The sequence below is a fragment of the Scylla paramamosain genome, chromosome 13 (assembly GCF_035594125.1).
Source record: "Scylla paramamosain isolate STU-SP2022 chromosome 13, ASM3559412v1, whole genome shotgun sequence".
In the NCBI taxonomy this organism is placed as follows: Eukaryota; Metazoa; Arthropoda; class Malacostraca; order Decapoda; family Portunidae; genus Scylla; species Scylla paramamosain.
Window position 1 is genome coordinate 17,902,085 of NC_087163.1, and position 21,556 is coordinate 17,923,640.

At 37.5% G+C, this 21,556-nt stretch overlaps 1 protein-coding gene across 2 annotated transcripts in view; it reads right to left on the reverse strand.

Annotated features, from left to right (window-relative positions):
• The window catches only part of LOC135106446 (uncharacterized), a 53,475-nt gene that overhangs the window by 6,546 nt on the left and 25,373 nt on the right, over positions 1-21,556 (reverse strand). For both annotated transcript variants that reach the window (XM_064015455.1, XM_064015456.1), the window contains 5 exons: positions 18,808-19,024; positions 18,494-18,609; positions 15,001-15,086; positions 13,588-13,646; positions 13,029-13,150 (listed from right to left, as the gene is read on the reverse strand). In XM_064015455.1, coding sequence (XP_063871525.1) covers positions 13,029-13,150; positions 13,588-13,646; positions 15,001-15,086; positions 18,494-18,609; positions 18,808-19,024 — 600 coding nt within the window. The remainder of the gene's footprint in view (positions 1-13,028; positions 13,151-13,587; positions 13,647-15,000; positions 15,087-18,493; positions 18,610-18,807; positions 19,025-21,556) is intronic.

Sequence of the window (21,556 nt, forward strand, 5' to 3'; positions counted from 1 at the left end):
GTGGTCAAAAATTGGTGGATAAGTGTCTTGAAACCTCCCTCTTGAAGGAATTCAAGTCATAAGAAGGTGGAAATACAGAAGCAGGCAGGGAGTTCCAGAGTTTACCAGAGAAAGGGATGAATGATTGAGAATACTGGTTAACTCTTGCGTTAGAGAGGTGGACAGAATAGGGGTGAGAGAAAGAAGAAAGTCTTGTGCAGCGAGGCCGCGGAAGGAGGGGAGGCATGCAGTTAGCAAGATCAGAAGAGCAGTTAGCATGAAAATAGCGGTAGAAGACAGCTAGATATGCAACATTGTGGCGGTGAGAGAGAAGCTGAAGACAGTCAGTTAGAGGAGCGGAGTTGATGAGACGAAAAGCTTTTGATTCCACCCTGTCTAGAAGAGCAGTATGAGTGGAACCCCCCCAGACATGTGAAGCATACTCCATACATGGACGGATAAGGCCCTTGTACAGAGTTAGCAGCTGGGGGGATGAGAAAAACTGGCGGAGACGTCTCAGAACACCTAACTTCATAGAAGCTGTTTTAGCTAGAGATGAGATGTGAAGTTTCCAGTTCAGATTATAAGTAAAGGACAGACCGAGGATGTTCAGTGTAGAAGAGGGGGACAGTTGAGTGTCATTGAAGAAGAGGGGATAGTTGTCTGGAAGGTTGTGTCGAGTTGATAGATGGAGGAATTGAGTTTTTGAGGCATTGAACAATACCGAGTTTGCTCTGCCCCAATCAAAAATTTTAGAAAGATCAGAAGTCAGGCGTTCTGTGGCTTCCGTGCGTGCTATGTTTACCTCCTGAAGTGTTGGACGTCTATGAAAAGATGTGAAAAAGTGCAGGGTGGTATCATTAGCGTAGGAGTGGATAGGACAAGAAGTTTGGTTTAGATCATTAATGAATAATAAGAAGAGAGTTGGTGACAGGACAGAACCCTGAGGAACACCACTGTTAATAGATTTAGGAAAAGAACAGTGACCGTCTACCACAGCAGCAATAGAACGGTCAGAAAGGAAACTTGAGATGAAGTTACAGAGAGAAGGATAGAAAACGTAGGAAGGTAGTTTGGAAATCAAAGCTTTGTGCCAGACTCTATCAAAAGCTTTTGATATGTCCAAGGCAACAGCAAAAGTTTCACCAAAATCTCTAAAAGAGGATGAGCAAGACTCAGTAAGGAAAGCCAGAAGATCACTAGTACAGCGGCCTTGACGGAACCCATACTGGCGATCAGATAGAAGGTTGTGAAGTGATAGATGTTTAAGAATCTTCCTGTTGAGGATAGACTCAAAAACTTTAGATAGGCAGGAAATTAAAGCAATAGGACGGTAGTTTGAGGGATTAGATCGGTCACCCTTTTTAGGAACAGGTTGAATGTAGGCAAACTTCCAGCAAGAAGGAAAGGTAGATGTTGACAGACAGAGGTGAAAGAGTTTGACTAGGCAAGGTGCAAGCACGGAGGCACAGTTTCGGAGAACAATAGGAGGGACCCCATCAGGTCCATAAGCCTTCCGAGGGTTTAGGCCAGCGAGGGCATGGAAAACATCATTGCGAAGAATATTAATACGTGGCATGAAGTAGTCAGAGGGTGGAGGAGAGGGAGGAACAAGCCCAGAATCGTCCAAGGTAGAGTTTTTAGCAAAGGTTTGAGCAAAGAGTTCAGCTTTAGAAATAGATGTGATAGCAGTGGTGCCATCTGGTTGAAGTAGAGGAGGGAAAGAAGAAGAAACAAAGTTATTGGAGATATTTTTGGCTAGATGCCAGAAATCACGAGGGGAGTTAGATCTTGAAAGGTTTTGACATTTTCTGTTAATGAAGGAGTTTTGGCTAGTTGGAGAACAGACTTGGCATGGTTCCGGGCAGAAATATAAAGTGCATGAGATTCTGGTGATGGAAGGCTTAAGTACCTTTAGTGGGCCACCTCTCTATCATGTATAGCACGAGAACAAGCTGCATTAAACCAAGGTTTAGAAGGTTTAGGACGAGAAAAAGAGTGAGGAATGTACACCTCCATGCCAGACACTATCACCTCTGTTATGCGCTCAGCACACAAAGACGGGTCTCTGACACGGAAGCAGTAGTCATTCCAAGGAAAATCAGCAAAATACCTCCTCAGGTCCCCCCAACTGGCAGAGGCAAAACGCCAGAGGCACCTTCGCTTAGGGGGATCCTGAGGAGGGATTGGAGTGATAGGACAAGATAAAGATATGAGATTGTGTTCGGAGGAGCCCAACGGAGAAGAAAGGGTGACAGCATAAGCAGAAGGATTAGAGGTCAGGAAAAGGTCAAGAATGTTGGGCGTATCTCCAAGACGGTCAGGAATGCGAGTAGGGTGTTGCACCAATTGCTCTAGGTCATGGAGGATAGCAAAGTTGTAGGCTAGTTCACCAGGATGGTCAGTGAAGGGAGAGGAAAGCCAAAGCTGGTGGTGAACATTGAAATCTCCAAGAATGGAGATCTCTGCAAAAGGGAAGAGGGTCAGAATGTGCTCCACTTTGGAAGTTAAGTAGTCAAAGAATTTCTTATAGTCAGAGGAGTTAGGAGAGAGGTATACAGCACAGATAAATTTAGTATGAGAGTGACTCTGTAGTCGTAGCCAGATGGTGGAAAACTCGGAAGATTCAAGAGCGTGGGCACGAGAGCAGGTTAAGTCATTGCGCACATAAACGCAGCATCCAGCTTTGGATCGAAAATGAGGATAGAGAAAGTAGGAGGAAGCAGAAAAGGGGCTACTGTCAGTTGCCTCAGACACCTGAGTTTCAGTGAGGAAAAGAAGATGAGGTTTAGAAGAGGAGAGGTGGTGTTCTACAGATTGAAAATTAGATCTTAGACCGCGAATGTTGCAGAAGTTAATGAAGAAAAAGTTGAGGAGGATGTCAAGACACTTAGGGTTGTCGACAGAAAGGCAGTCCGATCTGGGGACATTTATGGTCCCCTCCCCAGATGGGGACTCCGAGGCTGGTGTAGGAGTCGCCATGATGATTTTAAAATTTTTGAGAGAAGGTTGTGTGTGTTATTAGGTGCTTGTAGTTTTGTGTGGAGGAAGAGAGTTGTCTTTAGAGGGCAGGCTGTGACTGCCCCCTTGTGTTGTGAGACACAAAGGGAAACGTTCAGTGAGGTCACAGCTGGGTTTAATGATAAGTTCACAGCACCCCCTGAACAGTGCTTTAGACCTCACTGGGAGTAATTATCGTTTCGGCAGGTGTCTACTGCCTCCTCCTCCTACATTCATACATTCAAAAAGAACATGAAATTCATCTCACTTCAACATCACACTTCTTACATACCCTATCTTCTCTACTGACACCTTGATACCGTGTGTATGTGTGTGTGTGTGTGTGTTTTCTGGACAGCTAGAACAGTCCATAAAGATTATCAGTCAATCATTCATCCCTGTCTCTGGTAAACTCTGGAATTCCCTGCCTGCTTTTGTATTTCCAGCTTCCTATGACTTGAATTCCTTGAAGAGGAGGGTCTCAAGACAATTATCCTTCAAATTTTGACTACTGCTTTGGACCCTTTTATGGGACTGGCATCTCAGTGGGCTTTTTTTATTTTTTTATTTATTGGATTTTTGTTGACCTTGGCCAGTGTCCCTCCTACATTAAAAAAAAGAAAAGAAAAAGAAAAAGGAATTTAGGAGACAAATCGGGAATCGCATATTGGGAATCGGTTATATTTTTGTCCAAGCTATCCTTTACATATATATATATATATATATAGAGAGAGAGAGAGAGAGAGAGAGAGAGAGAGAGAGAGAGAGAGAGAGAGAGAGAGAGAGAGAGAGAGAGAGAGAGAGAGAGAGAGAGAGAGAGAGAGAGAGAGAGAGAGAGAGAGAGAGAGAGTTTTGTTGTTTTTGTCGTTGGTGGTGGTGCTGTTAATGTTTTTCTTTTTGCTGGTGCTGCTGTTAATCGTTGTTGCTGCAGCTCTTGTTATTATTTTTGCTAATGGAGAAGTTGATTGTGTGAGTGGGGAAATTGATGGAAAACTGTGGTAGAAATACTTATGTAGAAGTGATTGCGAGTGATGGTGTGGGTGTGTATATATATATATATATATATATATATATATATATATATATATATATATATATATATATATATATATATATATATATATATATATACTAGGAGGAGGCAGTAGACACCTGCCGAAACGATAATTACTCCCAGTGAGGTCTAAAGCACTGTTCAGGGGGTGCTGTGAACTTATCATTAAACCCAGCTGTGACCTCACTGAACGTTTCCCTTTGTGTCTCACAACACAAGGGGGTAGTCACAGCCTGCCCTCTAAAGACAACTCTCTTCCTCCACACAAAACTACAAGCACCTAATAACACACACACCCTTCACTCCAAAAATTTTAAAATCATGGCGACTCCTACACCAGCCTCGGAGTCCCCATCTTGGGAGGGGACCATAAATGTCCCCAGGTCGGACTGCCTTTCCGTCGACGACCCTAAGTGTCTTGACACCCCCCTCAACTTTTTCTTCATTAACTTCTGCAACATTCGCGGTCTAAGATCTAATTTTCAATCTGTAGAACACCACCTCTCCTCTTCTAAACCTCATTTTCTTTTCCTCACTGAAACTCAGGTGTCTGAGGCAACTGACAGTAGCCCCTTTTCTGTTCCCTCCTACTTTCTCTATCCTCATTTTCGATCCAGAGCTGGATGCTGCGTTTATGTGCGCAATGACTTAACCTGCTCTCGTGCCCACGCTCTTGAATCTTCCGAGTTTTCCACCATCTGGCTACGACTACAGAGTCATTCTCATACTAAATTTATCTGTGCTGTATACCTCTCTCCTAACTCCTCTGACTATAAGAAATTCTTTGACTACTTAACTTCCAAAGTGGAGCACATTCTGACCCTCTTCCCTTTTGCAGAGATCTCCATTCTTGGAGACTTCAATGTTCACCACCAGCTTTGGCTTTCCTCTCCCTTCACTGACCATCCTGGTGAACTAGCCTACAACTTTGCTATCCTCCATGACCTAGAGCAATTGGTGCAACACCCTACTCGTATTCCTGACCGTCTTGGAGATACGCCCAACATTCTTGACCTTTTCCTGACCTCTAATCCTTCTGCTTATGCTGTCACCCTTTCTTCTCCGTTGGGCTCCTCCGATCACAATCTCATATCTTTATCTTGTCCTATCACTCCAATCCCTCCTCAGGATCCCCCTAAGCGAAGGTGCCTCTGGCGTTTTGCCTCTGCTAGTTGGGGGGACCTGAGGCGGTATTTTGCTGATTTTCCTTGGAATGACTACTGCTTCCGTGTCAGAGACCCGTCTTTGTGTGCTGAGCGCATAACAGAGGTGATAGTGTCTGGCATGGAGGCATACATTCCTCACTCTTTTTCTCGTCCTAAACCTTCTAAACCTTGGTTTAACACAGCTTGTTCTCGTGCTATACATGATAGAGAGGTGGCCCACAAAAGGTACTTAAGCCTTCCTTCACCAGAATCTCATGCACTTTATATTTCTGCCCGGAACCATGCCAAGTCTGTTCTCCAACTAGCCAAAAACTCCTTCATTAACAGAAAATGTCAAAACCTTTCAAGATCTAACTCCCCTCGTGATTTCTGGCATCTAGCCAAAAATATCTCCAATAACTTTGCTTCTTCTTCTTTCCCTCCTCTACTTCAACCAGATGGCACCACTGCTATCACATCTATTTCTAAAGCTGAACTCTTTGCTCAAACCTTTGCTAAAAACTCTACCTTGGACGATTCTGGGCTTGTTCCTCCCTCTCCTCCACCCTCTGACTACTTCATGCCTCGTATTAAAATTCTTCGTAATGATGTTTTCCATGCCCTCGCTGGCCTAAACCCTCAGAAGGCTTATGGACCTGATGGGGTCCCTCCTATTGTTCTCCGAAACTGTGCCTCCGTGCTTGCACCTTGCCTAGTCAAACTCTTTCAGCTCTGTCTGTCAACATCTACCTTTCCTTCTTGCTGGAAGTTTGCCTACATTCAACCTGTTCCTAAAAAGGGTGACCGCTCTAATCCCTCAAACTACCGTCCTATTGCTTTAATTTCCTGCTTATCTAAAGTTTTTGAATCTATCCTCAACAGGAAGATTCTTAAACATCTATCACTTCACAACCTTCTATCTGATCGCCAGTATGGGTTCCGTCAAGGCCGCTCGACTGGTGATCTTCTGGCTTTCCTTACTGAGTCTTGGTCATCCTCTTTTAGAGACTTTGGTGAAACTTTTGCTGTTGCCTTGGACATATCAAAAGCCTTTGATAGAGTCTGGCACAAAGCTTTGATTTCCAAACTACCCTCCTACGGTTTCTATCCTTCTCTCTGTAACTTCATCTCAAGTTTCCTTTCTGACCGTTCTATTGCTGCTGTGGTAGACGGTCATTGTTCTTCTCCTAAATCTATTAACAGTGGTGTTCCTCAGGGTTCTGTCCTGTCACCCACTCTCTTCTTATTATTCATTAATGATCTTCTAAAACAAACTTCTTGTCCTATCCACTCCTATGCTGATGATACCACCCTGCACTTTTCCACGTCTTTTCATAGACGTCCAACCCTTCAGGAGGTAAACATATCACGCAGGGAAGCCACAGAACGCCTGACTTCTGATCTTTCTAAAATTTCTGATTGGGGCAGAGCAAACTTGGTATTGTTCAATGCCTCAAAAACTCAATTCCTCCATCTATCAACTCGACACAATCTTCCAGACAACTATCCCCTCTTCTTCAATGACACTCAACTATCCCCCTCTTCTACACTGAACATCCTCGGTCTGTCCTTTACTTATAATCTGAACTGGAAACTTCACATCTCATCTCTAGCTAAAACAGCTTCCATGAAGTTAGGTGTTCTGAGACGTCTCCGCCAGTTTTTCTCACCCCCGCAGCTGCTAACTCTGTACAAGGGCCTTATCCGTCCATGTATGGAGTATGCTTCACATGTCTGGGGGGGTTCCACTCATACTGCTGTTCTAGACAGGGTGGAATCAAAAGCTTTTCGTCTCATCAACTCCTCTCCTCTAACTGACTGTCTTCAGCCTCTCTCTCACCGCCGCAATGTTGCATCTCTAGCTGTCTTCTACCGCTATTTTCATGCTAACTGCTCTTCTGATCTTGCTAACTGCATGCCTCCCCTCCTTCCGCGGCCTCGCTGCACAAGACTTTCTTCTTTCTCTCACTCCTATTCTGTCCACCTCTCTAACGCAAGAGTTAACCAGTATTCTCAATCATTCATCCCTTTCTCTGGTAAACTCTGGAACTCCTTGCCTGCTTCTGTATTTCCACCTTCCTATGACTTGAATTCCTTCAAGAGGGAGGTTTCAAGACACTTATCCACCAATTTTTGACCACTGCTTTGACCCTTTTAGGGACTGGCATTTCAGTGGGCATTTTTTTTATTAGATTTTTGTTGCCCTTGGCCAGTATCCTTCCTACATAAAAAAAAAAAAAAAAAATATATATATATACTTTTGCTAATGGAGATGTTGATTGTGTGAGTGGGGAAAGTGATGGAAAACTGTGGTAGAAATACTTATGTAGAAGTGATTGCGAGTGATGCTATGGGTGTGTATATATATATATATATATATATATATATATATATATATATATATATATATATATATATATATATATATATATATATATATATATATATATATATATATACTTTTGCTAATGGAGATGTTGATTGTGTGAGTGGGGAAAGTGATGGAAAACTGTGGTAGAAATACTTATGTAGAAGTGATTGCGAGTGATGCTATGGGTGTGTATATATATATATATATATATATATATATATATATATATATATATATATATATATATATATATATATATATATATATATATATATATATATATATATATATATATATATATATATATATATATATATATATATATATATATATATATATATATATATATATATATATATATATATATATATATATATATATATATATATATATATATATATATATATATATATATATATATATATATATATATATATATATATATATATATATATACTTAGAATTACTCGTTCTTTCGCATATATATATATATATATATATATATATATATATATATATATATATATATATATATATATATATATATATATATATATATATATATACTTAGAATTACTCGTTCTTTCGCATATATATATATATATATATATATATATATATATATATATATATATATATATATATATATATATATATATATATATATATATATACGAGTATATACAGGGAGTAACACGAGTTTCTGCAAATACTGAAAGATGCGAAAGAACATGTAATTCTAAGTAGAAAATGTTCTATACACATAAGGCTTTTGTTTACTCGTCAAAGGAATTGAAAATGTATGGGACTCGCAGGTGTGCTATGTGTGTAGCGATGAGGTGACGGACAGATGGTTGAATTGTCGCAGCCTCGAAGGCGTCACTTGGTCAAACTGCGAATGGTTTAATGTTATTTTTTGCAGGCTGTGGAATGTAACAGTATCTTATAACAAAACAGATGGTATTAGAAAGCATTTAATTTACTGATAAGCATTACACGAAAACACCTGCCAAAACGATAATTACTGCCAGTGAGGTCTAAAGCACTGTTCAGGGGGTGCTGTGAACTTATCATTAAACCCAGCTGTGACTTCACTGAACGTTTCCCTTTGTGTCTCACAACACAAGGGGGCAGTCACAGCCTGCCTTCTAAAGACAACTCTCTTCCTCCACACAAAACTACAAGCACCTAATAACACACACGACCTTCTCTCAAAGATTTTAAAATCATCATGGCGACTCCTACAACAGCCTTGGAGTCCCCATCTGGGGAGGGGACCATAAATGTCGCCAGGTCGGACTATCTTTCTGTCGACGACCCTAAGTGTCTTGACACCCTCCTCAACTTTTTCTTCATTAACTTCTGCAACATTCACGGTCTAAGATCTAATTTTCAATCTGTAGAACACCACCTCTCCTCTTCTAGACCTCATCTTCTTTTCCTCACTGAAACTCAGGTGTCTGAGGCAACTGACAGTAGCCCCTTTTCTGTTCCCTCCTACTTTCTCTATCCTCATTTTCGATCCAAAGCTGGATGCTGCGTTTATGTGCGCAATGACTTAACCTGCTCTTGTCTCCACGCTCTTGAATCTACCGAGTTTTCTACCATCTGGCTACGACTACAGAGTCACTCTCAAACTAAATTTATCTGTGCTGTATACCTTTCACCTAAATCCTCTGACTACAAGAAATTCTTTGACTACTTAACTTCCAAAGTGGAGCACATTCTGACCCTCTTCCCTTTTGCAGAGATCTCCATTCTTGGAGACTTCAATGTTCACCACCAGCTTTGGCTTTCCTTTCCCTTCACTGACCATCCTGGTGAACTAGCCTTCAACTTTGCTATCCTCCATGACCTAGAGCAACTGGTGCAACACCCTACTCGTATTCCTGACCGTCTTGGAGATACGCCCAACATTCTTTACCTTTTCCTGACCTCTCTTTTGCTTATCTGTTTATGCTGTCACCATTCTCTGTTGGGCTCCTCCGATCAAAATCCTATCTGTATCTTGTCCTATCGCTCCAATCCTTCCTCAGGATCCCCCTAAGCGAAGATGCCTCTGGTGTTTTGCCTCTGCTAGTTGGAAGAACCTGAGGAGGTATTTTGCTGATTCTTCCCGATGATGTTTTCCATGCCCTCGCTGGCCTAAACCCTCGGAAGGCTTATGGACCTGATGGGGTCCCTCCTATTGTTCTCCGAAATTGTGCCTCCGTGCTTGCACCTTGCCTAGTCAAACTCTTTCAGCTCTGTCTGTCAACATCTACCTTTCCTTCTTGCTGGAAGTTTGCCTACATTCAACCTGTTCCTAAAAAGAGTGACCGTTCTAATCCATCAAACTACCGTCCTATTGCTTTAATTCCCTGCCTATCTAAAGTTTTTGAGTCTATCCTCAACAGGAAAATTCTTAAACATTTATCACTTCACAACCTTCTATCTGATCGCCAGTACGGGTTCCGTCAAGGCCGCTCTACTGATGATCTGGCTTTCCTTACTGAGTCTTGCTCATCCTCTTTTAGAGATTTTGGTGAAACTTTTGCTGTTGCCTTGGACATATCAAAAGCTTTTGATAGAGTCTCGCACAAAGCTTTGATTTCCAAACTACCCTCCTACAGCTTCTATCCTTCTCTCTGTAACTTCATTTCAAATTTCCTTTCTGACCGTTCTATTGCTGCTGTGGTAGATGGTCACTGTTCTTGTCCTAAATCTATTAACAATGGTGTTCCTCAGGGTTCTGTTCTGTCACCCACTTTCTTCTTATTATTCATTAATGATCTTCTAAACCAAACTTCTTGTCCTGTGCACTCCTACGCTGATGATACCACCCTGCACTTTTCCACATCTTTTCATAGACGTCCAACCCTTCAGGAGGTAAACATTTCACGCAGGGAAGCCACAGAACGCTTGACTTCTGATCTTTCTAAAATTTCTGATTGGGGCAAAGCAAACTTGGTATTGTTCAATGCCTCAAAAACTCAATTCCTCCATCTATCAACTCGACACAACCTTCTAGACAACTATCCCCTCTTCTTCAACGACACTCCAATGTCCTCCTCTTCTACACTGAACATCCTCGGTTTGTCCTTTACTTATAATCTGAACTGGAAACTTCACATCTCATCTCTAGCTAAAACAGCTTCTATGAAGTTAGGTGTTCTGAGACGTCTCCGCTAGTTTTTCTCACCCCCCCCCCCCTGCTAATTCTGTACAAGGGCCTTATCCGTCCATGTATGGAGTATGCTTTACATGTGTGTGGGGTTTCCACTCATACTGCTCTTCTAGACAGGGTGGAATCAAAAGCTTTTCGTCTCCTCTAACTGACTATCTTCAGCCTCTCTCTCACCGCCGCAATGTTGCACCTCTAGCTGTCTTTTACCAATATTTTCATGGTAATTGCTCTTCTGATCTTGCTAACTGCATGCCTCCCCTCGTCCCACGGCCTTGCTGCACAAGACTTTCTTCTTTTTCTCACCCCTATTCTGTCAACCTCTCTAACGCAAGAGTTAACCAGTATTCTCAATCATTCATCCCATTCTCTGGTAAAGTCTGGAACTCCCCGCCTGCTTCCGTATTTCCACCTTCCTATGACTTGAATTCCGTGAAGAGGGAGGTTTCAAGACACTTATTCATCAATTTTTGACTACTGCTTTGACCCTTTTATGGGACTGGCATTTCAGTGGGCATTTTTTTTATTGGATTTTTGTTGTCCTTGGCCAGTGTCCATCCTACATGAAAAAAAAAATAAAAAAATATTGCAGTGATTAAAAGTACTTTTGTAAAATCCTACATGGCATCATCTAAGCTATGGAGGAGGTGGGAAGCGAGTCCGAGCAACCTTGTAAATAGCTGAGTGACTCCACTGTCATACTCTACATACAATCTTCTCACCACTACTTACCTCAATGTGATGATCACATCAAGTGCTCGAAGAGCATTGAAGTGTGTCACTCACTCAGCTGTTTTCAAAGGTCGCTCGGACTTGCTTTCTCTTCCTCCCTCGTTTTGATGATGCCACATAGCATTTTACAGCATTATTTTCTAATACTGTTTTTCTTGTTATAAGATACTGTAATATTCCACAGCTTGCAAAAAAATAAGATTAAATCATTTGTAACTTGACCAAGTGGCACCTCCAAGGCTGAGACAATGCAACCGTCTGTCCGTCACCTCATAGCTACACACATAGCACACCCGAGAGTCCCATACAGTTTCGACTCCTTTGATTAGTAAACAAAGCACACATATGCATGTGTGTATAGAACATTTTCTACTTAGAATTGCACGTTCTTCCACCTCTTCCAGTATTTGCAGAAACTTGTGTTACACTCTGTATATATATATATATATATATATATATATATATATATATATATATATATATATATATATATATATATATATATATATATATATATATATGCTCCAATTATATATAATTGGAGCCCCTCCCCTCTCCCGTTCTGTGGAGAGAAGGAGAGGGTGGGAAAGTAGAAGCCAGGAGAGGAGGATCACGGTCTGAAGAATGATGGAAAAAACATTAAATTTCTTCAGAGCTGTGATAACGACTACAACGATGACATCAACGTAATAATAATAATAATAATAATAATAATAATAATAATAATAATAATAATAATAATAATAATAATAATAATAATAGTAGTAGTAGTAAATGAAAATAATATATATATATATATATATATATATATATATATATATATATATATATATATATATATATATATATATATATATATATATATATATATATATATATATATATATATATATATATATATATATATACACACACACACACACACACACACACACACACACACACACACACACACACACACACACACATGAATGAAGTTCCCATAGATTCGAGATACAAAATGCACTCATTTTCCTATCAGTAATAAAAGAAAACTCCGCACTCCGCAAACTCCGACAGTAAGAAATTCCTCAAAACGACGTGTTCATTAAGGAGGATTCACTGCGTTCATACAAGAACTGAAGTTTGTCTTAAGAAACGAAAACTTTCAAAATGTGCATTTCAACCTACTCATTTGAGACACTGTTGGTTATGAAACCACAAATCTAATGTAGCATGTGCAACCAGTCAATTTATTTTTGAGACTAAGAAATACCATATACTATAAAAAGTTTTACTTTGGACTCATATGTGCTATTCACTATGATTTTTTTTTTTTTATCTGATTAGCGGAATAATTTGTCATTTAAAGAAAATCATCTCCGTCTGACTGATGCAGTGAGTCACGATGCAGTGAGCAAAAGACACGAAAACCGCAGAGACCGATGGAAAAGTACCAGTGGTATATTGCTTTGTAAATTATTTAATTTACATTATCGCGTGATTTTTTAATTTCCTCCTCTACAAAAACTGCAGATCTTAGACAAAACAAATAGAATAAATTTAGATTGTGATATCAACAAAATATCGAAGGAAAATTCTCACCTCTCTTTTGATGTCTAAGGGGAAAACATCAACCAGGTTGGGATTGGAGCCCCTCCCCTCTCCCGTTCTGTGGAGGGAAGGAGAGGGTGGGAAAGTAGAAGCCAGGAGAGGAGGATCACGGTCTGAAGAATGATGGAAAAAACATTAAATTTCTTCAGAGCTGTGATAACGACTACAACGATGACATCAACGTAATAATAATAATAATAATAATAATAATAATAATAATAAAAATAATAATAATAATAATAATAATAATAATAATAATAATAATAATAATAATAATAATAACAGTAAATGACAATAATAATAATAATAATAATAATGATAATAATAATAATAATAATAATAATAATAATAATAATAATAATAATAATAATAATAACAATAATAATAATAATAATAATAATAATAATAATAATAATAATAATAACAAAAATAATTCCTCCTCTCTCTCTCTCTCTCTCTCTCTCTCTCTCTCTCTCTCTCTCTCTCTCTCTCTCTCTCTCTCTCTCTTTCTTGTATTACTGTATTTAAAATTTTATAAATTTTTACTCACCTTCCGCGCTCAGATTCCTGTTACTGCTCAGTGGAGAGTTTTCCACATATTCGTAATCTCTGAAAAATCATAAGAAATGAGAGAGAGAGAGAGAGAGAGAGAGAGAGAGAGAGAGAGAGAGAGAGAGAGAGAGAGAGAGAGAGAGAGAGAGAGAGAAAGAGTTTTATTTTTACTATAGATTTTTTAATGTTCTTATACTGATGGAATACGCACTCATCACCAAAAATAGTAAAAATATGCCTTTTCATATTTACGTACATATGCAAATCCATAATTATAATAAGGTTACTATCACTTTTCAAGCGTCGAATACTGCACGAATTAGAAAATTTACGAAACGATGCCATAGAACGCCTGACTTAGGATTTTCCTGTGATTTCAGAAATGGGTAGAGCAAACCTTGTTTCATTTAATGCATAAAAAAAAAAGAAAAAAAAATGGATTCCTTCACTAATCCTCTGAACACAGTCTTCCATGCCAACAAAACTTTTACGATGACACAAGACCTTCCCCCCTGTTCTACATCAGATGTCCTTAATTTGTCCACTAAAACTAAATTGCAAATTTCATGTCTTATATCTTACCCAAACAGCTAAGAGGTTGGGCGTTCTCTGTTGTCTCCTCCAATTTTATTCCTTCCTTCACACTTGTTCACTACTTATTCTTCCACATAATTCATGCAGTATGCCTCTCACATCTGGATATTAGGATATGGGGGAGGAGGAGGAGGCCCTCCTCTCAAATAATTCTTCCTCACAAATTAGAATCAAAAGCTTTTCGCCTCATCGGCCTAGTATGTCAACTATTAACTATACATATTTGTAGTGTAACTGAATGTTTTTAATTGAAAAAAAAAAAAATGTGGATCACATCGTATGGGCCAATGTAATGACATTTTGTATTGCTAAATTCCTGATGAATATATTACCTATCTATCTAGGTAAGACCCTTGTCATTGGAAAATCCTTTAATGTATACATTCGGCGTCTTCTTGCTCTGAGCTTGAGATAGATAAAAGTTATCACGAAGATATTTGCGTCTTTGCAGCTATGATTTCAGAAAGTATAATAAAAGCTACTCATGACTATGACTACAATTATAATCCTTGCACCAGTTATGCATTACTTACTTCCCAAGAATTACATTAATGTTAATAGGTTTATGAGCATATCACCTCTTATGAAAATAAATAAATAAAATAAATATTATATTTTGATAAATAACTAGTAATTACATAAATAACATTATACAGGGAACTTGAGCACACACACACACACACCACACACACACACACACACACACACACACACACACACACACACACACACACACACACACACTCTCTCTCTCTCTCTCTCTCTCTCTCTCTCTCTCTCTCTCTCTCTCTCTCTCTCTCTCTCTCTCTCTCTTTACCGTATATCCGATGGCGCATTGGCGGTCTCATCCTGAGTGTCTGCTCGGTGATTGTGGATGTCTATGTCTCCTTCTAGCCTGACAATCTGTGATTCGGAAATATTGATAACTAATAATGATAATTATAATGATAATAACAATAACAATAATAATAATAATAACAATAATAATAATAATAATAATAATAATAAGAAGAAGAAGAAGAAGAAGAAGAAGGAGAAGAAGAAGAAGAATGATAATGATAATATGCAACAACAGCAATAGGACTACTACTACTACTGCTATTACTACTACTACTACTTATTATTATTATTATTATTATTATTATTATTATTATTATTATTATTATTATTATTATTACGATTATTATTATTATTATTATTATTATTATTATTATTATTATTATTATTATTATTATTACTATTCTAATCACCATCATCATCCTCATCATCATTATAATCATCATCATCATTATAACTATATCTATAATAATCATAATGGTACTATGAAGAAAAAAAAAAAAACTGAACAAGTCACAGCTGTAATAAATGATACTCATAATATTTTTTTTCTTATCTGTTTTGTTTATTTTATTTTCTACTGTAATTTAGTTAAAGTTCTCAAATGATGTTGAGCACTCTATTAAAAAAGAGAGCAGTTTTTCGTGTAGTGATAATATTTATATAGTCTATTTTAACTCAACTCTTATACAAGATGAGCTAATTAGGTTTGCATTACAATTAATTATGCTTGCAGAAATATAGTGTTTGTCTTAATTCGATTAAATAAAGCTAAGGAGGCTATGATAAGTATAGAGTATAGATAAGTATAGAGTATTTTCGTTTTTTATGCATCATTGGGTAAATATATCGACCGTGACTAGATCTGTTTTTCGGAACACGTTTGATTTTTTATTCTGCTCAAAAGGAGACAGTTTTATTTTGTGCAAACCACCAAGAACAGTTTATTTTTATTTATTTATTTATTTTTTTCGGTATCACACTGGTGAACGTAAAAACCTTTATTTCCAGGCCTTGCATAAAAAATAAATAAATAAATAAATAAAAAATGAAAAAAAAAGCTAAAAAAAAATAAGCAGGAAAAAAATTGAATTTGTTCCCTATAATAAGGAAAGTAAAAATGAAAACGAGGGATGGTGCACTACCAGCTCAACGAAAATGCACTCCACCGCTCCGCTCCCGGGACATCATGGGAGGGCCTGCACGCATGGAAGTAAGTCCCCACACACTCTGCGCATGTGCGAGCAGTCTCGCCAAGTGACTGGCCGCCACCTTCTCATCAGCTAACCTAACCTAACGCTAACCTAACTTTAATAACTTTAATAACGTAACTACTCTGTACCAAATTACTGGATATAGTCTCTTATTTATTATAACACATTATATCGGTTAGGTTAGAGTTAGGTCAATCAGATTAGGTTTGGTTAGTTAGGTTAGGTAAGCTTAGGTTAGTTAGGTTAGGTTAGGTGATGAGAACGTGGCGGCCATTCACGAGGCGAGACTTCTCGAATCAATCACGAGGCGAGACTGCTCGCACATGCGCAAAGTGTGTGGGGACTTTCCTGCGTGCAGGCCCTCCCCACATCATGCCAGTGTATATTCACTCGAGGTCCATCCAGCACTCAGGGTCTGCGCATGCGTGAACAGCGTGCCAAAGCTCATTTGCGCTCTGCCGTCAGGGAAAGAGCATCTCCTCGCTGCTCTGTTGATGAATTCGGTAGATAATATATTCAGCTCATGGTTTCTTGGTACGGTTTGAATAATCAGATACATTATTTTCGTGTCCAATACTATTATTCTTACATTTTTTTTTTTTTTTTTTTGCGATCCTCGTTGTCTCAATAAAGTCTTCTTTTAGTTTTCAATGGACCACACTCGGTAAGGGACGAATTCCCTTGTAAGCATGTCCATTTGACTGGTTGGTGCGTAAGTACGTATATGGTAGGATCGCATCCCTCAACATAAAGAACAAGATGCTGTTTAATAGAAGTATTTATTGAAGTACAAGTACAATATCCACTTATCAGTCAGTCGTTCGCTTTCATATTTATAAGCGAATTCGTTCCTTATCGAATGTGGTCCATTGAAACCAAAAGACTTTATTGGGAAAACGAAGATCCCCCAGAAATAGAAGAATAATAGTACTGGCCACGAAAATAATGTATCTGACTATTCAAACCGTCCCAAGAAGTCATGAGGCGAATATATCATCTACCGAATTCATCATCAGAGCAGCGAGGAGATGCTCACTCCGTGGCGCCAAAACGCAAATGAGTCTAGTACGCTGTTCAAAAAAAAAAAAAAAAAAGAAAAAAAAAGAAAAAAAAAATCCAGAACCGATCATGATCAGCATATTAGCCTATCACTCGTATGTGCAATATTTATTTGGTGAATACATAAAATAATCGTTGAACTTTAAAAAAAAAAAAAAATGAAGAGTCCCGAATATGATGGCGCAACCAGAGAAGGATCATACGCTGTATAATTTAAATATAAAATTATCTCTAATAACATATCCATTTCTAAAAACGGGAACTGTGTGTCTCAGCTGTTATTTATTTATTTTTTTCTCTCCGTAACAAATATGATCGTCTTTGTAGGTTAGATATTGGGTGGACAGTGTATGCTTTCACTAGTACTTCACTTCGTTCTCGTATTCGTGGTCTTTTTCATCAAGCGGAAGTCAGGCTGTCCACTGGTAACTCCATTGCTGATAGAGAAGGATTGCTGCTAAACTAATTACAGCGTCTGATTATGATTTTGTTTTCATACTTTCATAATTTTGCTGAGACCCCTTAATAGGTCTTTTCAACTCTTAATAACCACAGCCTTCCGCTTCTAGTTAATATTACTGCCTGGCGAAACGTCCCTTCCCTTATCTCCCAGTGCAACAACTTCTGTTCATTGCACCACCACAGCGCTAGTTTGTCATTTACAGCCTGCACTTTATTACACAAACTTATCGGGATCTCTCTCTCTCTCTCTCTCTCTCTCTCTCTCTCTCTCTCTCTCTCTCTCTCTCTCTCTCTCTCTCTCTCTCTCTCTCTCATGCAGTAATTTAGAAGTCGTCGAATATTTTTGCTCGGATGACCATCTATTTCTTTTCGTAATAATGACAATTATGATGATAACAACAACTACAACAACAACAACAACAACAACAACAATAATAATAATAATAATAATAGTAATTATTATTATTATTATTATAATAATAATGATAATGATAATAATAATAATAATTATTATTATTATTATTATTATTATTATTATTATTATTACTATTATTATTATTATTATTATTATTATTATTATTATTATTATTATTATTATTATTATTATTACCACAGCAATAAACAACAACAACAACAATAACATTAGTTGATTTACTGTATACATTACTATTTTTCTTTATGTAGAAGCATGAACATCAGCATTGGTAGAAATAGTAGTAGTGTATATACATTACGTGCCTTAGTTGGCTGGACCTCTTCTTCCCTTATTATTCCAACGACCACGGCTTGGGGCTTGGATGCACCAGATGAAGGCAGAGATGAAAATGTAGGTGAAGACGAGGACGATGTTGATGCTGATGGTAGTATTACAAAAAATAAACTTATTATTATTATTATTATTATTATTATTATTATTATTTCATTTCTGCTACTACTACTACTACTACTACTACTACTATTACTACTACTATTAGTACCACTAGCACTACTACTATAATTTCCATTATCATTATTACTGGTGCTATCACTACAGTTACCAATAATTTTATTACTTCTGGTATTCTGAACGTCGCCATCTTCGTGTCCCACACCTATTTTTCTGGCTCTGTTTTCTTCGATCTTCTGTTTTTTTCTCCGCTTTTCTTCCTCTGTCATTATCCATTCTTTCTTCATTCCGATTTCCAGACACTTTCTTAATCTACATTTCTGACAAAATCGTCTGGTCACTTGGTCAACCCGGCACTGACCCTGGAAGGGGCACCGGAACTCCTGTGAAAATAAGATTTAGAGTGCACAGCTTTCATATATTAAAGATGTTCGTACAGTTTAGCATTGATGGCCTACTTTGTCTTAACATGCTAGGTAAATATGGTACAAAGAGAGAGAGAGAGAGAGAGAGAGAGAGAGAGAGAGAGAGAGAGAGAGAGAGAGAGAGAGAGAGAGAGAGAGAAAATTACAAGGTGGATAGAGAAAACAGTAGTGATCAGAATGACATTTTTTTAATGTTAACTTTTTTTATTCTTTATGGAGGGGGAGAGTATCCCCAAGTAAATTTTTTGACTATATTTATTTGTTCTGTCTTATGGAGTCCTTATATACGAGTATATATATATATATATATATATATATATATATATATATATATATATATATATATATATATATATATATATATATATATATATATATATATATATATATATATATATATATATATATATATATATATATATATATATATATATATATATATATTTATATGTTTCTCGTGGTATTCTGTTCTTATATATATATATATATATATATATATATATATATATATATATATATATATATATATATATATATATATATATATATATATATATATATATATATATATATAAGTTTCTCATGGTATTCCGTACTACTGTACTACTTTGTCTTAACATGCTAGAAAATATGGTACAAAGAGAGAGAGAAAAAAAATGAAATGCAAGGTGGATAGAGAAAACAGTAGTTATCAGAATGACATTTTTTTTAATGTTAACTTTTTATTCCTTATGGAGGAGGAGGGTATCCCCAAGTAAAATTTTGACTATATTTATTTGTTCTGTCTTATGGAGTTCTTATATATATATATATATATATATATATATATATATATATATATATATATATATATATATATATATATATATATATATATATATATATATATATATATATATATATATATATATATATATATATATATATATATATATATATATATATATATATATATATATATATATATGTTTCTCGTGGTATTCTGTCCTTTTATATATATATATATATATATATATATATATATATATATATATATATATATATATATATATATATATATATATATACGAGTATATATATATATATATATATATATATATATATATATATATATATATATATATATATATATATATATATATATATATATATATATATATATATATATATATATATATGTTTCTCGTAGTATTCTGTACTTGTGTACAGAATATACTGTAAAGTGTGTCACGCAGCCTCACCCAACATCTCCGCGCTGCAAATCTATCTGTAGAAAAAAATAAATAAAAATTCAGGCTTGCAGCCCAGCTCGAACAGGCTGAGATCGTTAAGAAAAGTCCTTCGGACACCACATTTACTGCTTTTTTAAGCCTGATGTCATGCAACAGAATGGATATCGGAGCCACTTCGAATGCATTGCGCTTGAGCATGCCATATTTTGTTCAATGGATGTGATCTGACGGCTGAGATGAGAGTCAGTGAACAGACTACACATGAAAGTACACATACTGCTGACAGGCCTCCACCGTCAAACTCTCAAAGGATGCCTGTCTTCGTCACTATCGTTGATGAAAAAAGAAAAAAAAAAGTGTTCTTTTACTTTAATTTTCTTTAATTTTCATACCATGTGAAGTATAAAAATTCTGGACGTGGACAACAGCTCAGTATTGTCCATTTAAATCAAGGCGTGCAACCAAACAAGTAATACATACTCGCAGCGATTTTCCTCAGTAAGTTTAATCAGGTAACTTACAAAAATAAGAAACAATAAGCAAGATGTGATGAACTCTGACGCACACCGGACGAGGCAATGGCAATTGATGTGTTTGTAGTTTATTCCGATACCTCGAACATAATGTCAGGAATGACTCGGCTCCAGGTGACAACCGTTGGTAATTATCTGTTGGGGTCGGGTGGAGGGATTGAGTTTGGAGTGTCCGTGTGTTCGTGGCTTCAAATCAAGGAGGCTGGTTGGGAGCCTTCCTCAACCCAGAGCTCCTTTCGTCATCTTTGTACTTTATTGGAGAATTGATATATTTCGAGCAGTAGCAGTGACGTCAGGCGGATATGTACGAATGAGGCACAGAATGATGTGGAGGTGGCTGATAGCGCTGTAATTGACGTTTGCCCTGCATCCTATCGTCTCCAGTGTCTGGTTGACTGTCATACATCATTCTCGCTCCAGCACTCGCTTCGGCAACACCTCCTGCTCCACCACTCACAGCTTCCAGCTGCATCCAGCTCCCCAGCAGCCACCGCTGAGTGAAGGCGCTCCTCATCTGTGGCGAGTGACCTGAGCCTTGGGCTTACACAGGACTATATTGACACACGCTGTTCCAGCGTGCTCCCTATCCCTCCGGCCCCTCTCTACTTCTAGGATGATTCAAACAGGGAAAGATCCACTTAGTAAGCCCCCAGAACTCCTGAAGCAGAGGCAGCCTGCGATGCGCCGAGGAAGCCCGTGATTGCGCGGTTCCAGCCTCAGTTTCG